The following is a 17302-nucleotide window of genomic DNA, read 5'->3' on the forward strand; positions in this document are numbered from 1 at the left end:
AGGTCATCCAGATCTTCCTGTATGATATCCCGGTCCTTCTCTGTATTGGCAATACGTCCCAGCTTTGTGTCATCTGCAAACTTTATTAGCACATTCCCACTTTTTGTGCCCAGGTCAGTAATAAAAAGATTAAATAAGACAGGTCCCAAAACCGATCCCTGAGGAACTCCACTAGTAACCTCCCTCCAGACTGACAGTTCACCTTTCAGTATGATCCGTTGTAATCTCCCCTTTAACCAGTTCCTTATCCACCTTTCAATTTTCAAATTGGAAAAGATGGGGATCAATATAACTAATAATTCCCCATGTGGAACCGTATCAAATGCCTTACTGAAATCAAGGTAAATTGGATCCACTGCATTTCCTTTGTCTAAAAGATCTGTTACCTTCTCAAAATTAATCTTTCAGTAAGAGAATATTGAAACAGTATCAAATCAGGAGTCCCATGAGACCTTAGTCTATATACTTCTGTAAAGGAAAATTTAGATTTGATCATTTTAGAGTTATTCATGCAAATTGTAGTGTGTGTTTAGCTACCCTTTGACAAATAACTCTTTGCTAGACAGCTGAACTTCTCCCTATACAAGAGAGGATTGTGCAGTCTGTGGACACATTTCTCTATACGATACCTTCTCTGGAGATTAAGAGTGAAGATTTCAAGGAAACGACAATTCTGCTTCTATCCTTCAGACATGATCACCCCAAATATGACAATTCCAACGTTGTCTTTTGCAAGTCCCTCAGTCCAAGGAGATACTGACCAACTTTTAATGATTGTTTCTGGCTATCATAGTGTAATATAAAGCCACTCCGGTATTATGATCCTTGTTCCAGAGTACAGAATGTGCCTTAAACATTTGCTCAGGGGATGCTGCAAGTTCTATACTTTGTGTTTTTTCTTATGGGTAAATCCAGGCCTAGCCCCTGGAGTAAGGAGAGCAGAGACAACCCGTTGTGGGAAATAGCTGATGAAGGATTTCATCTGAAAGCAGAGATACTGGACTGTGGCATGCAGTGCTACATGTACGCCAGTAGATGCCAGCTGGAGTTGGGTGCTAATAGGTGCTAGTCTCGAGGGGGCAGGGAACAGCAATACTTCTCCAAAGTGCAGGATGTGAAAATGGGGCCTGACTAAACTGAGGCCTCTGCACCTCTTCCAGCACTCCTATGCATTATGGGAAACAGGCTCCCTTCTTCTCCAGACCCCAGCTCCTGTCCCTTTAGTGCAGGAGTAACCCTTAGAGTTCTGTATTTTTAATATATAGACAGTTAATATACCAAAGTGCCAATAATCCATAATGGGACTAGCTACTTCTGTTTTGTTGCATTTCAAAAACTGTTTCATAACACACAGAGACAGTAGTTCCAATAAATATATTTTAAAATAGGAAATATGTAAAATCATTTGACTGTCTCAGTGTAGGAAAGTGATATTGCTGTCCATTACAAGATCACACAGCTGTACCCTTCTGCATATTCTATTATATATTCTGGGTAAATCTGGTGCTTCTCAAAGATGACAAAAATGGAGGGATTCACTGGGCTGTCCACACAGCTGTCATAAAAGTTGTTCGAATTGTTAGGTCTGGGTGGAGGGCGAAGGTAGTCATTGCTTCCTTGAACAAAGTCTCCAACTAGCACTCGAGCTACGATCATGGTCTTGGAACTGGAGCCAGTCTGACAATATTGATGGGAATAACAAGCATCTCTGGCAAAGTAGCTTCCTAAGAACAAGAAAAAGCCAAGATAAGAATTATTTCTGTAGACTTTATTTTATGCTTGTATCTATTACTGCCATAACAGTTGATGCTCTAGCTTATAGCATTTCAACAAGTGCCCTTAACACTGTATGTACCTCCAGGTAACTATAGATATCTCCTAAATCATACTCATACATTATGTTTATTATGAATAAGGTCAATATCTAATCATGCTTTTTAAGACACCCTCGATCACCCATAGTCAGTAAGTTAGTTAACTAACTAGTGCAACTATTTTGGCTTTTTAATGCGTGTTTTACTTCAAGAACTGCATCCTGCGCCTAGTCAAGTCAGCACTGGGGCTTGTCTACACATTGAAGTTGAACCACTTTAACTATACTAGTATAGTTAAACCAGCCCCAGCCCCTAGCATGGTTGCACTTAGAGGTACAACAGTACCTTATTCCAATATAGCTTATTTCTGTACTAGAAGAGGAACAAACTGTACCAGTATAAGATACTAGTAAACTGTGTCAATCAGGGATGTGACTTTTTCCCCCTCAAATACCAGTAGAACTCCTAGTATGGATGCATGTAAATAGGTATAATACTATCTTATATAACTGTGTCCACACTAAGGGCTGGGCTGGTATTTTGGAAATGAAGTCACACCCCTGACTGACATAGTTATGCCACTAAATCTGTGTAGACCAGACCTTAGCTGGTCAGGAAGTAGTTCTCTCCCCTCTGGGAAAACCTTTTGCTTTTCAGATTAAAAACAAACAAACAAAAAGCAAAACTTTGGCACGGCCCATACTTAAAAATGTGTGCTGGCACATCTGTGTTGGTCAGAGGTGTGAAAAAAAAACAAAACAACCAACCCCCATCTCGTAACATAGCTATGCTGACAAAATCATCAGTGTAGATGCAACTGTGCTGACAGAAGAGTGTTTCTGTTGGCATCGCTAACCTTGCACAGGGAGGTGGTGTTCCAGCAGAAAAACTGTCCGTGGATGGTGTGTCTACACTAAAGGTGCACAGCTACATTGGCAGAGTCAACATAGGCTCTATTAGCATAGACATAGCCTCAGAGAAAAGAAGTCGCTTTCTGCAAAAAGTTCTCATTTTGTCAAAACCCCAATTTTCCATAGAGAAAAAGCAAAAATTTTTGACCAGCCCCAGTCAATATCCAAGTTCCTATTGACTACAATAGGAGAAGGAGGCAGCCTTTTCAACAGCCTCTAAAGCAATGTTTCTCAACTGTTTTGATACCAAGGACTGGCTTGCTGCCTTCCTAAACTGTATCAGGGAGATCTCAGGGATTGGCGCCGGTCCACAGACCATTCATTGAGAAACACTGCTCTAAAGCACATGGTTGCCTCAAGAGTGTTTGTCAAACTTCTATTTCTTTGGATTTAAGAAAAAGAGCTTCTGCAAGAGAGTTCTCAATCCATTTTTTTTTTTACAAGCTAGCAGATAGTAGTCGGCTACAAATTCTGCAGTTAATGTTCCAACAATGGAATCTTGAGACATCATGAACCATGAAGACAAAGCTAGAGTTTTTAAGTGATGCACAATAAAAACCTAGTAATAATGTTAAACTTAAATGATGGATTCAAATCAGAAGTTTCCAACAGATAAGGTTGCTCTGAAATTATACAGAACCAGACAAGCCCTTCTGTGGTTAACTATTCACTGAACCCCTACCTGAAAAAGAGGATCCTTTCAATATTTCTAAATACCAACACAAAAAACTAGTCAAACAGACCAAAAGTGTTGCTAGAAAGCAAGCACACATTCTACATGCCCTTTGATATGCCTGACTATCTTCCATTAATATTAGAACACAATCCCGTTAAAATCAGTGAGAGTTTTCAAACTGAGCAAAATAGCACAATTGAGTTCAGAAGGATAGAACAGATCTTTTAAATTTGAAACCATGTTGCTCTGCACTCAGAGTAATAATTTACACCTGTAAAAAGTAGATGTAAAATGCCAGTTCAGTAGCCTTTGCGCTCACTCTGCATTGGTGTAAGTGGCCGCTAAAGATGCAAGGCAACAGAGAATCAGGCCCAGTCTGTAGGAAGTTGACTTCTGCAATATTAATTTGAGTCCGTTTCATTACATTCCAGGAATAGAGAGAGAGAGTTCATGGTATATGTACACACACTACCTCTATACCTTTTCCATAGCATGTTCCATGGGTCCCACAGATTCTCCAGTCAAAGTTCTGCCCGCAGATGGCATGCAGATGGGATGTACTTGTTCCATGGAATAAGAGCCTCTCATCCACATCTCTTCCTCTGTTTGTCTTCCACATCTGCTCCTTTTGCCTAGTGATAGAAATGTGTCAGCGGAAAGCAAAAAACCCCAAAACATTTATGCTAGGGCAAAACGAGGTTTTCAATCTTCCTCTCTGCTTCAACCATATTCCAGTTAAACCTTAAACTTAGAAAGTGGAACAAAAGAAACACTGAAGGGTAAGTGGGTTTACCTTGGTTTTCCTCTTCCCACGTTATCCAATAGATCCCTTATGCTACGTGTTATGGCTCTACCTACCAGAAAGCAAGGAGGCCACCAGTCAAGACAATATAAGGCAAGGAGGCTGCCAGTTCCACTTCAGTCTAGAAACTTCTAAAGCAAGAACAGAAGTATGAGAACACATTGAGTACAAGGAAGAAACGCCACCACAGAAGAACGAACCTCAAGAGGATATAGGAGAGACCACGACACAGAAGTGCTGGTAAGAGCTCTTGTTGTAAGTCTCCTCATCCTTTGCCCTAGCTTCCTTATACTAAAGATATGTAGCAATAAGCTAAGAAGGGAGAGTTTCTTTAAAACCAGCGTGTGTGAGTACATGCATGCGCTCACACATAAGCATACCATTACAGTGCAATTAAGATCCCCCATGTCAGGTATTTTGAGGAAGGGTTTAAGCCCACTTGAGGCATTCCAGTCCTCTAAATCGATCTCCTATTTTGAACTAAGAAGTACAGCAATAAAGTAAAAAGGCCTGCAGGACTTCCTGACAAATGAAACAACCCATGGCACAACAGGAGTCAGAGCAACTTCTTAATACCAGATTTCTAGCTTTTTAAGTTTCCTAACGGAGGAGGGAAGGAATGCCACCACTGGTACCCTGACTGAACTAGTTACAGTGCCATTTGAAACCAGAATAGCAAATTCAGGTCAGAACTCTCTTTCTGAACCCAAGACTTCATCTCACACACATTAGAGGAACGGTAACAGGGAACCCTCTCAGCTGAATACAGCTTCTGTTCAGCTATGGCATATAGCACGGCACCCATAGATCAACCTTTCTCAGCTCTGCTACTAATGCCAATCCTCCTGGTATCCATTCAGTTCAGCTTCAGGGATACAGGATTCAATTAATAAAGAATTAGAGGAGGATAATATAACTAATGCAAACCAACACAGGTTTATGGAAAATAAATCCTGTCAAACTAGATAGATTTTTTTTTGAATGAAATTACAAAAGTTTGCTGATTAAAAAGTAAAGCATTGTGTAATAAATTTTTGTAAGGCATATTGCACAACATTTTGATTAAAAAACTAGAATGATACAAAACTAACATGGGAGATACTACATGGATTAAAAGCTGACTAACTGGGAGGTCTCAAAATGTAATTGTAAAACAGGGAATCATCAAGTAGGTGTATTTCTAGTGGGATCTCTCAAGGAAACTGATCACAGCCCTTTGCTAGTTAACATTTTTATCAGTGATCTGGAAGAAAACAACATTATTTCTGATAAAGTTTGCAAATTAAGTTTGGGGGAGTGCTAAATGATGAAGATGACTGATACAGAGCACTGATACAGAGCAATCTGGATAACAGGGTGAGCTGGGCGCAAGCAAACAATGTGCATTTTAATTCAGCTAAATGTAAATGAATACATCTAGGAACAAAGAATGTAGGCCATACTTACAGAATGGGGACTCCATCCTGGGAAGCAGTGACTATGAAAAAGATTTGGGAGTCATGATGGACAATCAGCTAAACAGGAGTTCAAAGCTCAATGACATGGCCAAAAAAGTTAATGCAATCTTTGGCTGAATAAACCAGGGAATCGCCAATAGAGTAGAGAAGTTATGTTGCCTCTATCTGGCGTTGGAGTGACCACTGCTGGAAGACTGTATCCACTTCTGGTGTCCAGAATTCAAAAAGGATGTGGATTAATTGGAGGGGGTTCAGAGAAGAGCCACAAGAATGATTAAAAGATTAGAAAACATGCCCTTATAATGATAGGTTCAAGGAGCTCAGTCTACTTAATTTCCCACGAGAAGCTTAATGGGTGACTTGACTTTACTACAATCTATGAGTACCAACATGGGGGAGGGAGGAAAATTGATAATCAGCTCTTCAATCTAGTGGAGAAAGGTATTACAGGATCCAACGGCTGGAAGTCAAAGCTAGACAAATTCAGACTGGAGACGGGGTGTAAATTTAACGAGAAAAGTGTTTAGCCTTTGGAACACTTTAGCAAGTGTTGTGGTGGATTTTCCATCGCTGGTCATATTTAGATCAAGATTGGATTTTTTTTTAAAAACAAGATATGCTCTAGTTCAAATGGGAATTATTTTGGGGGGGTCCTATCACCTGAAGTTCTACAGAATGTCAGACTAGAGGATCACAGTGGTCCCTCCTGGCTAAAAAGTCCCTTTAGCTTGGTGTGGCGCATATTAAAGGAACAGTTGTATCACACATGCACAGCTTCACACTAGTAAAGATCCTTCCTTTTTGTTAGTTACACTATGGTAGCTCCGAAAATGCACTAGTCAACATGCATACACATGCAGGAAGACAGTTCCAGTCCCGAAGAAGTTCTAATACCCCACTCTATGGGTAAGTCTACACTGCAGCACTATGTTGGTGCAGCTGCACCGATGCAACTCTGCTGCTGAAGAGTGTCTGGTGGAGAAGCGCTATGCCGATGGGAAAAGCATAAGCTATGTTGGCAGGAGAGTGTCTCCCGCTGACATAGCGCCAGGGTGGACAGCATGAAACTTCTGTTGCTTGGTGGAGGAGGGAGGTCCACACCTAATATACATTGCTCAGGGATCGACTTAAGCAGTAGTCGAGACCTGCCCTATATCTTCTTTGAGTGGCAATCAAATGAGTGAGGAAAGTATAACGGTCTCACTTTAGTTATCTTCAAACTTTTCATATGGCACATCAAGGATTGCTGGGATTTTTTCCACATGACTTGCTAGCTAGAAACACAATAGCCTCTCTTTTTGTAGTTCTTCTCATTCTCCATCCAGCTATTTGAAATCCTAACTTTCCTGCTTTCGTCTAGCTTTTTCCACCTGAGGTGGTCGCTTCTGGAATTCTAACAAGTACTGATGAACGGGTACAATGCCATCTTAACTAAGTTCTCAGGTCCAATGAGCCAAGAAACTTGTCCCTGGAATGATAGTATAACATGCAATATTTCAGGAAGATGGGTTCATTCTGGTGCGGGAGATGAGAGAATTAAAGAGAAAAAAAAATCAAGGTTATAGGGGAAGCAAGCAAGCTACAGCCACTCCATCACACAAACACACTCACTTCTTACAGGGATAGGGACAATAGACTAAAGGGCAAAGTGTGGCCTTGCTCCCATAGAGGAACACTGTTGCACACATGCTTTTGCAGTTGTGCTTTCTACACCCTCAATCGCCCTTCCCCAAGAGCTGCAGGTTACCAGCTTCTGTTCTCCAAATCTTCATTTTTTTCCTAATATAACTGTCACATCTGCTTTAATGTTCATGTGTAGGTTAATAAGCAGATCAAGAGCCTCTGAAGCACTAGTGCAAACCTCGACTGCATCAAATCTTCCTTGAAAGCTCTGCAATTTCAGATTAGTGCTTTCTACAAAGATTTTCACATTATCCAACTCTGCTGTCATTAGGTTTTGCTGCTGGTAGATTTTGTGTGAGATCTCTCTCTCTCTCGGCACTGACCACAAGGAAATTTCAAGATCAAATTAGGTTTCTTTGGGAAAGGCACATGGAGGGAGTCATAGTGTTTTCTATTAACCCCACTTCTAGTTCCACTGGGTCAGTGCAAACCTATCTAGCCACAAGATTCAACCATAAAGTAACAGGCTCATAGGAGCATGATCCTTTTTATATCCTGCAAAGCCACGTAAACTGTATTCTTACAAGAAGATCTACAGACACATTTTAAATCGAGCTAGGAATGGTTTGCAAAGTTTCAGTAGAAAACCTCACCAACCCATAGCCTTAATAAAAGGGACCCAGAACTGCACATTCAAGAGAAATCAGCATACATGCTGGAACTAGAGGTGCTACTTCACCCCCATGGCTTGACATGGTTTCCATCATATCCAGGGTTTACAGTTTGGTTCAATGGCTCTCAGCACCGCCGCTATACAAATTGTTCCAGCACCCCTGGAAAAAACAGTCTTGAGCTACTTCAGTTATGGTATTTAGGGAGGATAGTTTCTTCTTGGTTAGAGTTAGTGAGACTCATCAGGACAAAATGAGGAAGAGAACAAACTCTAGAATTATCAGGATTACTCTGCTGCACCTAGTTAGATTCATAGACTTTAAGGTCAAAAGGGACCACCATGATTATCTAGTTTGACCATCTGCACATCGCAGGCCACAAAATCTTACCCACTCCTGAAATAGACCCCTAACCTCTGGCTGAGTTACTGAAGTCGTCAAATCCTGGTTTAAAGACTTCCAGTTACAAAGAATTCACCATTTACACTAGTTTAAAACCTGCAAGTGACCCATGTCCCATGCTGCAGAGAAAGGTTAAAACCCCCCAAGGTCTCTGCCAATCTGACCTGGGAGAAACTTCCTTCCCAACCCAAAATATGGCAAATCACTTGGACCCTGAGCATGTGGGCAAGAACCACCAGGCAGATACCTGGGAGAGAATTATCTGTAGTAACTCAGAGCCCTCCCCATCTAGTGTCCTCTCTCCAGCAGTTGGGGATTTTTGCTACTGGCAGTCACCAATGGGCCACATGCCATCATTGGCAGTCCCTTCATACCAGCCCCCCCATAAACTTATTGAGCTCAGTCTAGAAGACTGAGGTTTTTTAATTAAATAAAATGGATACAAACCACTGGAAAACTTGCCAAAGTGATGGGTTCTGAATCCTCTGCAATCTGCAGATTCTATAATTTTTCATTGTCTTCTCAAATAGGTCCTTGACTTCCTTGTATTCACTAGTAGTATCACTCAGCTCCACCAACTAAAAACAATAAGCATAATAGAAATCAAGATGTTAAACGTGTTTTCAATGAGCTCTCCCCAGGCCTTTCACAAAAGGAAGCACCCAACCACACTGCATTAGAGATGGAACTACCCTGCAACTACACTCACAATTCAAGCTGAGTGAATAGTTCATTTTTTTCCAGTTTGGCCCCCGAACTGGGGGGGGGGGGAGTTTGATTTGAACCAAAGAAATCAATTTTTTTTTATTTCATCAAATTGAGACCATTTTTTTCCCTCAAGTTTTGAATCAAAATGTTTGAGTCGAAGAAAATTCATTTTGAGTCAAGTTTTTCATTTAGTTCTAGTCATTTTTGAGTACATTTCACCCACGTGTGCAAGTGTGTATTTTAAAATGGTCAAATTTCAAAAAAGCAAGCAAGCTGTACTATACTCCAAACTTTCCCAGGGCCCACCCTTACTTATTAGAGGTCTTTTCACACTTGAAAAGTAAGTTTGCTACAGTAAAGTTAGTATTTTAAAATAGCGTTGTAACCATAGTGGCAGACATTTTAATGAGGAAAGCAATGTAAGTGTCTCCACAATATTTTTTTACATGACTTGATAATCTTCAGAATTCTTCTCACTATGAATTCTTCAGTGTGTTCATTTTTTAAAGGAAAGTACTGCTGGGTATTAAAAAAAAAATCTGCATTGAGCTATGGAGCGTCATGCTCTAAGTCATTAGTTGGAGTCCAGATCAAGTCAGTAGTGACCAAAAAGTCATTATGATCTGATGGCTGTTCAGTCATGCGCTCCTGTGGAATGAGTTGGTGGTCTTAATTCGCTTCCCAGTGACATGTCTATGTCAAACATGCCAACTGTATATTTCCAGCTTGCACATGTCACTGGAAACACCACATGAACCTCATCTCTTGAGTTTGAGGGTTGAATTTTAAGTAGTCTACCTTCCACAAGAACTAGTATAGGGAAGATCTCTTCCTGAGTAGAGCTAACCGGTCAAAGAGTACCTTGTACCCTATTTCAGGCAGTGCCGATTGGTCCCAGTTTGGAGGAAACAGATGAAATGGATAAGTAGTTTCCAATTGGCTGTTTGCAAACAAAAGAAATGAACAGCAGTGAGCATATGGCACTTCCACATGGATTATCCTGCCCTGGAGCTTCAATCAGCTCTAAACGCTGTCTTGAAGACACAAGCCACATTAACTATTTTATCTTGGTAATACTAGTTGCTAATTCATGCATATTACAGTGACCAGCTATAATAGGAACAAGAGGTAACTTGTTGCCGGAGAGAATAAAGGGTACTGTAAGAGTCAGGCAGCACAATTAAGAGGAGGTAGAATGGGTAAGAAAGCTGTTGAAATTTAATCTTAAGGACACTTCACATAATGCTTCCAGAGCAAGTTCCAATAGCTGCTTGAACCCCTGGGAAATTAGGATGTTACCCCTTTCTCTTCGCCTGGGCTATGCACACACAAAGTAGCGTGCCAGATTGGATTAGTGGTCTGTCTAGCCCACTATCCTGTACCAGACCCTTCAGAAGGAGGCACAAGAAACTGAAGTGGACAGTTATAGCATAACGAGTCCATAAGGAAAGTTTATTCTAACCTCCATCAGATACTTGTGAAACTCTCCTGATTCAGGGTGTTGAATAGTCCTTCCAAAATACAATTATTTTATGTTAGATAATATGACTGTGGCTATTCTTATCCATATAAATCCTTTTTTAAAATCCTGCTGAACTCGTGGCTGCAAAGATATCCTGTGGCAATGAGTTCCAGAAGCTAGTTGTTTTGTGTAAAGAGAAGAGAGGCACTGTAACACTTGTTCTCCCTGCTGGGGTCCGAAATTTTGTTGAACCAATCATGCTTTAAATTCCCTATCGCTAATTTTATTGAGCCATATGCTGGAACTTCCTCAAATTAACTGAAGTTCCTTAAATCCGGGTGTATGATTCCCTGTCTGCCCATCACAGCATCCCTGGGCCTCCAGGGACAGCATTCTCCAGCTCCATCCTAGCCCTCCGGAGTGGCATTCCCCAGCTCCTATTTTTTGTCTGAAGGAAATAATTGTATTCCTGTGGTCCCATACATTAAAGAACAAATAGATGCCTGCTCAAGCAACAGAGAGATAGGGTTACCAATAGTAGCAAAGAGTACACAACTGCTCTAGCTATCTGCAAGCCATCAGTCGCCACAGAGTGTCATCAAAGCCTACATCCTGGAGGTGTTGGGGAGCCTACGCTCACCATCACATCCACAACACAGCCTAGCATTAACCCAAACTAGCGTATGCCAGAGGCTTCCCTATGAACTGACACTCTGTGAAGGGCCCTGTTTGGCAATAAAATGAAAAAGTAAGTAGTGAACACACTCGCCAGTACCTTCTCTCACTCTTGTCTCCCCCGCCGAAGAACACAAACTTTGGCCACCTACAGACTTTTCTCCGAGTTTGATAGTGCAAGTTTATCTGGACCATATCTTGAAAGAAAAAAAAAATTAACATGGCAGGAGTTAAAGAACCTTCACTATCCGGTAACTCTGTTTGTTTAAATAAAGATATAGTACGGCTATGTATTGCTCCTACCCTGGCCTTCAGTGCATCACAGGTTGGGGTCACTCTTTCACCTGTTCTACTCCTACTTGAAGCCCTTTTTGTTATTCTGACCCATTTCCAGTTCTTCAATCTCACTGTCATTAGGACTTTATGGGGGAAATCTGACTAGATGTAGTGCTATATCACCATCATCAGTTTTCCTGCAGTTCCTCTTACCATCTAGGTTTCTGTTTATGGAATTATACGGACTAAAAGAGGAAGACGCATTAGGTCATTCTTCCTGGCAGTACGGGATTGTTCCTTTATGCCTTCCCTCACCATAATCAGTCTGCAAGAATATCCATAGGTCTTTGCATCTTCACCATGTTTTAAGGTTCAGTTCTCCTCTTTTACTTTCCCCTTTGTTCTTGCATGAGAGTGGCTGTCCCAGAGTTCATAGAGAGTTCACTCACTAGTCTATTTATCAGCAGAGAGCATCTGGAAGGACTTTGTACGAAGGAAGCTATGTTTAAGTCAATCCCATGTTGTAATGTGTTAAACTTTAAACAAGCAGGTACCTTACCTTGAAAGTTTATCTCATACTGCCAAGAACCAACTTGAAACAATACAGTGCCTTTTTGGTCCGCTAGAAATGCCGCCTCCAGATCCTCAGAAGTTACCGTGGCAGCACAATCATTTGCATGCTATAGAATGAGAGCATGCGAAAATTACACTCATTACAAATGGACCTTTGGCTTCAATGGCATTGTATGCATGCAACAGAGCAGTGGTTAGCCTATAATCTATTCATTTATTCTATTAAGTCAATGATAGTGTTAAATTAGGTCAGTTTGGCATGCTTCCTCCTACCACTGAGCAGAGCTAAATACTCTTCTTCCAATGACTATTAGTCTGGTTGAGTTAGTGCACAAGAGATAGAAAGGATTTACTCAAGAGGAACCAACTAGGACTCACTCAAAGACACATCAGCTGAAGATCTGTTACAGATTTTGATTGAAATGGTGCTTACAAATGCCAACGTTATTCCTGAGAAACGGCATTAAACTCTCCCTTTCTTTGGTCCTGCACAGAGTTCCAATAGAATCAACTATAAGTCCACTGTGACAGATTAGTGGATATAGCACAGCTATAGATCCACCACGTTCAGAGGAGATTGAAAGCACTCTACAGAAAAAAGGGCAGTTGGGCTACTAGGATTTCCATAGAGCTACAGTGCAAAGCAAAGGTAAAAGGATACGAGAAGGCAGGATCTTTTCTGAATGCAGTAACTGGAAACAGGGCTGTGTAACAGAAAATACTAGAGCAGATCAAAAGATAAGTTTCCAGAGGGAAGAAACCTTTCACAAAAATGGTTTGTTTGTTTTCCTTAATTTCCTTAATTTTTTGCAGAAGTTTTCGACTTTTCAGCAAGATATCAAAACCCAAAATATTTGCTGTGCCTCCTGGGAGTTGTAGTTTGGGTGCCTTATACTCCCATTTTGTTCTATGGATTAGGCTGTCTGGTCAGACTACATCATTGGTGATGCCCTATTCTCTCCTCTTTTGGTGGGCAGGAAGGAGCGCATCATAGGAGATGTAGTACATCCAGAAAGCCCAGCCCACAGTGAGAATGGGAACACTCAAATGATAACTCCCAAGGTGCCATTTTGAATCGAAGAGCAGTATTTTGGTTTTTGTGCTTTCGGCTGTCTGTGAAATATCAACATTTTTCCTTGGAAACCCAATACCTTTCATGGTACAATTTGTTTAGCTGAAAAACAGTTTTTGACCAAAATTATATGACCAGCCCTAGACAAAATACACCAATTTTTAGAGCTATTCCTCAGAAGCTTCTATGGAGTATTAACGAAATATTGAGGAACAACTAAAACAGAGGCACACCTGATAATACAGTAATACACCTGTGCACACAGAAAGCACTGAGAGAACATCTGTGTGACATCTAGAATGGCTCGGAGCTGGCTGGCTTAGAGTGTTGGGTGTCAGTCGAACACAAGCTCACCTGTTTCCCATATTCAATCCACTGCCCAGATCCATCCAACCAGTACCAGATGTATTCCATTCTGACAATAGATTGCAAATGCATGACAGATGGTGCAGAGAGATGTCAAAGTGGAGTAAAGTGCAGATTGGCTTCAGATAACTTCCTGAACTCTAATATTGAGAGAGAAATCCCAACTTAACACAAGCCTTAACAGAACAGTTCAGATGGTATCTTATCTTCTTTAAGCATTAGAACACCTGCCATTTCTGAGGTAAGAGCAAGGCTCATTGTATGCTTGGCAAGAGCTCTTTCAACAACAATGGCAGAATCTGCATGGTGCTTGAAAAAAAAAAAAGGCTCTATTTAGACTGTGATGGATCTCTGCGGGAATCAGGTTGCAGACCTTTTCTGGGGTGCCCTGCATGAGTATACCGGTCAGTATATCCATGCAATGTAATGAGTATACTTATCCTCAGGAGTCCTCCTAAGGAAAAACTGGCTTAAGTCAAAGTACATCCCACAATAGTGGCTTGAGGAGTCAGGTCCAGTGATTTGTCCTCTCTCTCTCTCTCTCTCAAAGTGCCCACTAAGCCAGTTAAGAGTACAGGATTCCACAGAACAAAGGAAGTGTCGTCTATGCATTTATAGGTCCAAAATGTATTTTGGGAGAAAGCCGTTTTGGCAGGGGGGGCGGGGGTAGGGATGCTACAGGGAGGCAGGGTTAGGGTTAATCCATTCCATAAAGACCAGCTCTGCAGTCTGGATTTGAATCAGACTTCCATAAAGTTCAGGCATGTTTGACTCCAGGGATTTTGTTTGGGCCCATATCTCGAGGCTAGTAGTAGAAGGCCAATGATGAGCAATATGGCTATCCATCAGCCAAATATTAATAATCCTACTATTTGGAGAATTTGGGGGGTTTTGTTGTGTTGTTTTTTTTAAACTTGACCATCTCAATTTTTAAACTTGACAATATCCTCTCTGTAATTTAGTGCTTTTCTATCCCATGTACAACTTTTCCTTATAACTAGTTGCACACGCATTCAAGAAGTGCCCATCTGCTTAGAATGCAAGTTTACAAGAGGCCGTGGCTGAGATTTTTCAAAGCTGCCTAACAAATCTGCATCCCCAATTCCAGGAGGATTTGGGCTTCCATATCTCTTCGTAGGCTTTGGAAATTCCACCAAACCTGCTTCTAGATCTGAAAAGAGAAACTTTTAAGACCCAAGTACCTGATTAACAAGAAACTCAATCACTCAATTTAAAAAACAAATTAAAACAAAGCCCCTGGTCTAAGTTTATCCGAGTACAGAGATTAGAAGCACAAAGGTCCAGTCTGAGTAATTCCAGGAACTAAAAGGCCTGTGGAATGATCAGAGTTCTCATCTTTTGATTGCCTTGACAAAATCCTTTATTCAGATTCTTTCCCCTGCACTGTTATTCCTCCTTAATCTATAGTACTATGTGCAAGGTCCATTCCTATAAAGACGAACCTTGTTTGTTCTCATTCAAATCCCACCGCAGCAGATTTGCTAGGCTCATATTAGCACCAGTTTATTTTTCAAAGCCTTCCAGGGTGGCACTTGTGCATGCCTGTTATTTGCACTTTCCAAAGTTGTGCCTGTCACTAAAGTTTCTGAAATCTTTAATTTACTATAAGATCATGTCAAAATTGACAGTTTTAAATGTTTTTTTAAAGCTTATAAAAAAACCTTATTTGAGGGGGCACTTCAATGGATAGACATCCCTCACCTTGTAGCAGAGCCTACAAGCAGCCAAATAAAGGGGTCATCTTAAATCAGAAAGCCAAGTTCTCCCTTAAATATAGTAGGTTTTTGTGCTATCATATATTGTGCGCATCAAAAGCAATCTTACAGTACATTTCTTACTGACAGTAGATTTCAGATAGAGGAGTGAGAGGCAAGCAATTAAAGAAAATACAGTTTCTTAACAGACACATCATTATGTTACTCACTGTAAGCAGGTATTCTTCCCAAACTACATTTAAAACAAAATCTACATGCTGTCTAAACACACTCACTCCCCCTCTCCCTGGATGGGCTTTACTAACAAAGCCCAGAACTTGGGTGTTCGTAGGGTTCTTACCTAAGCATTATTCTGCCATAATCCTCTACAGGCAGGGAGCCCCTCCCACCACCCTTATACACAGGTGGTGTAGTTAGTCACCTGCCTCTGAGTCAGAAGAACCCACTTAACCCCTTCTCAGCAGAATTAAGACCTGCAGCCTAGGAAAGATGTTTCAGAAAAACACTGTCATTGTGTTACACACAATCTAACTACACCTCTGCATGCTGTTGCCTTTTCTCAAGTATTTCCCTTTCTGAGGTGCTAGGCTATCCTTTATATTTAAAGTAGTACTCCTTAGAAAACTGAAGCCAATAACATTTCCTTGCAGTTATTGTCACACACAGTAACACTCTGGTGTTAGAAGGAAGTGCAGATGGGACAGATGGCTTTGGCAGGTATGCTGATTCCAGTCTCCATGCATAAGTTGGATTCCTGTATCTCCTACAATGTGCTCAAACTATAAAACGAGGCTCGGACCCTGCTTGCTGTTTGTGGACTGCTTGCTGCCCCGCAAGGAGAGTGAGAGCAGACCAGGGCTTTGTAGCATCTTCTGATTCTTTTAACACTTTCTTTGTTACTGTTACTTGCCCCACCAATTATGTGGCATGTCGTCTTAACCATTTAATGGCCATGGTTATAGTTTGCAATATTTTACATTTCAAGGTTACAGTTACTTCCCTAGCCTTACAAATTTCATTCCATGTTTCTTCCCCGCTATATTTTTTAACTTCATATGGACCTCTTTTGCTAGCAACCCAGCGGGTCCACGAATTATCAAACTCTGTGGGGATTTGAAGGGAGGGGATAAAGGGGTTCCTTAGTTTGTGGTTTTCTGTCATGTTAGATCGTGATTCCTACAGCAGACAGCTCGTTTACTCACCAGATCAGCAGTTGAGGTCACCAGTGTGGTCAGACGTCACCAGTGTGGTGCTCTGCTCTGTTCAATGTTGATAACAGTCAGCTGCATGCATGCATTCCCTCTGTGTGCTGCCCTAGCTCTGCACAGATATTGGTCACTGCAGACCCCGAGAGAACCCCCAATGACCACAGACTCTGATAAGGTACGAAGGTACCCAGCCAGGTTTATTATCAAACGAAGCACAGTAATAGTTTCCCACAGACTCTTCTGGATATACTACGAATATGTGCCCACTGGCAATGGACACAGCTCAGTCAGTGGCGGGACTCTCCATTGCCCCCTAGGCCAGACAAAGACAACGCCTCAGGGGTACACTTTTATACACAGGTACAAACAAGTTACACATCACTCCCGATGTACTGAGGTACAACCCCTCTATGTATTAGAGTGCAGCCTCTCACCTTGTACAAGACAAATTAGGGGACTGGGCCAAAAGAAACCTGATGAGGTTCAACAAGGACAATTGCAGAGTCCTGCACTTAGGATGGAAGAATCCCATGCACTGTTACAGACTAGGGACCTAATGGCTAGGCAGCAGTTCTGCAGAAAAGGACCTAGGGGTTACAGTGGACGAGAAGCTGGATATGCGTCGACAGTGTACCCCTGTTGGCAAGAAGGCTAACAGCATTTTGGGCTGTATAAGTAGGGGCATTGACAGCAGATCGAGGGACATGATCATTCCCCTCTATTCAACATTGGTGAGGCCTCATCTGGAGTACTGTGTCCAATTTTGGGCCCCATGCTACAAGAAGGATGTGGAAAAATTGGAAAGAGTCCAGCGAAGGGCAACAAAAATGATTAGAGGGCTGGAGCACATGACTTATGAGGAGAGGTTGA

The 17302-nt window shown here is 41.5% G+C and overlaps 1 protein-coding gene across 3 annotated transcripts; it reads right to left on the reverse strand.

Annotated features, from left to right (window-relative positions):
* Positions 1-1359: 1359 nt before the first annotated feature.
* LOC123350443 (protein mono-ADP-ribosyltransferase PARP12-like) lies at positions 1360-16291 on the reverse strand. 3 transcript variants are annotated; one of them, XM_044989074.1, is made up of 8 exons: positions 15565-16291; positions 13477-13628; positions 12037-12157; positions 11302-11398; positions 9926-10004; positions 8804-8934; positions 3882-4033; positions 1360-1724 (listed from the first exon to the last, which is right to left on the reverse strand). In XM_044989074.1, exons 2-8 carry the CDS (start codon positions 13558-13560, stop codon positions 1444-1446), a joined length of 945 nt encoding a protein of 314 aa, XP_044845009.1. In that variant the 5' UTR covers positions 13561-13628; positions 15565-16291; the 3' UTR covers positions 1360-1443. The 3 variants fall into 3 exon arrangements, with proteins under 3 accessions (XP_044845009.1, XP_044844990.1, XP_044844999.1); XM_044989055.1 differs by lacking the exon at positions 15565-16291 and adding an exon at positions 15434-15542; XM_044989064.1 differs by lacking the exon at positions 15565-16291 and having other exon boundaries at positions 13477-15372.
* Positions 16292-17302: the final 1011 nt, after the last annotated feature.

The sequence above is a fragment of the Mauremys mutica genome, chromosome 1 (genome assembly GCF_020497125.1).
Source record: "Mauremys mutica isolate MM-2020 ecotype Southern chromosome 1, ASM2049712v1, whole genome shotgun sequence".
Lineage (NCBI taxonomy): Eukaryota > Metazoa > Chordata > Testudines > Geoemydidae > Mauremys > Mauremys mutica.

What these genes read in the sequence shown, in the direction of transcription:
- LOC123350443 (XM_044989074.1), bottom strand. Translation starts at nt 13,560, where the DNA reads ATGCATTTGCAATCTATTGTCAGAATGGAATACATCTGGTACTGGTTG. An exon ending in GTATGAGATAAACTTTCAAG is followed by an intron (nt 11,399 to 12,036) that starts GTAAGGTACCTG and finishes TTTTCTTTCAAG; the next exon opens with ATATGGTCCAGATAAACTTG. An exon ending in CTTTGGCAAGTTTTCCAGTG is followed by an intron (nt 4,034 to 8,803) that starts GTTTGTATCCAT and finishes TTCTATCACTAG; the next exon opens with GCAAAAGGAGCAGATGTGGA.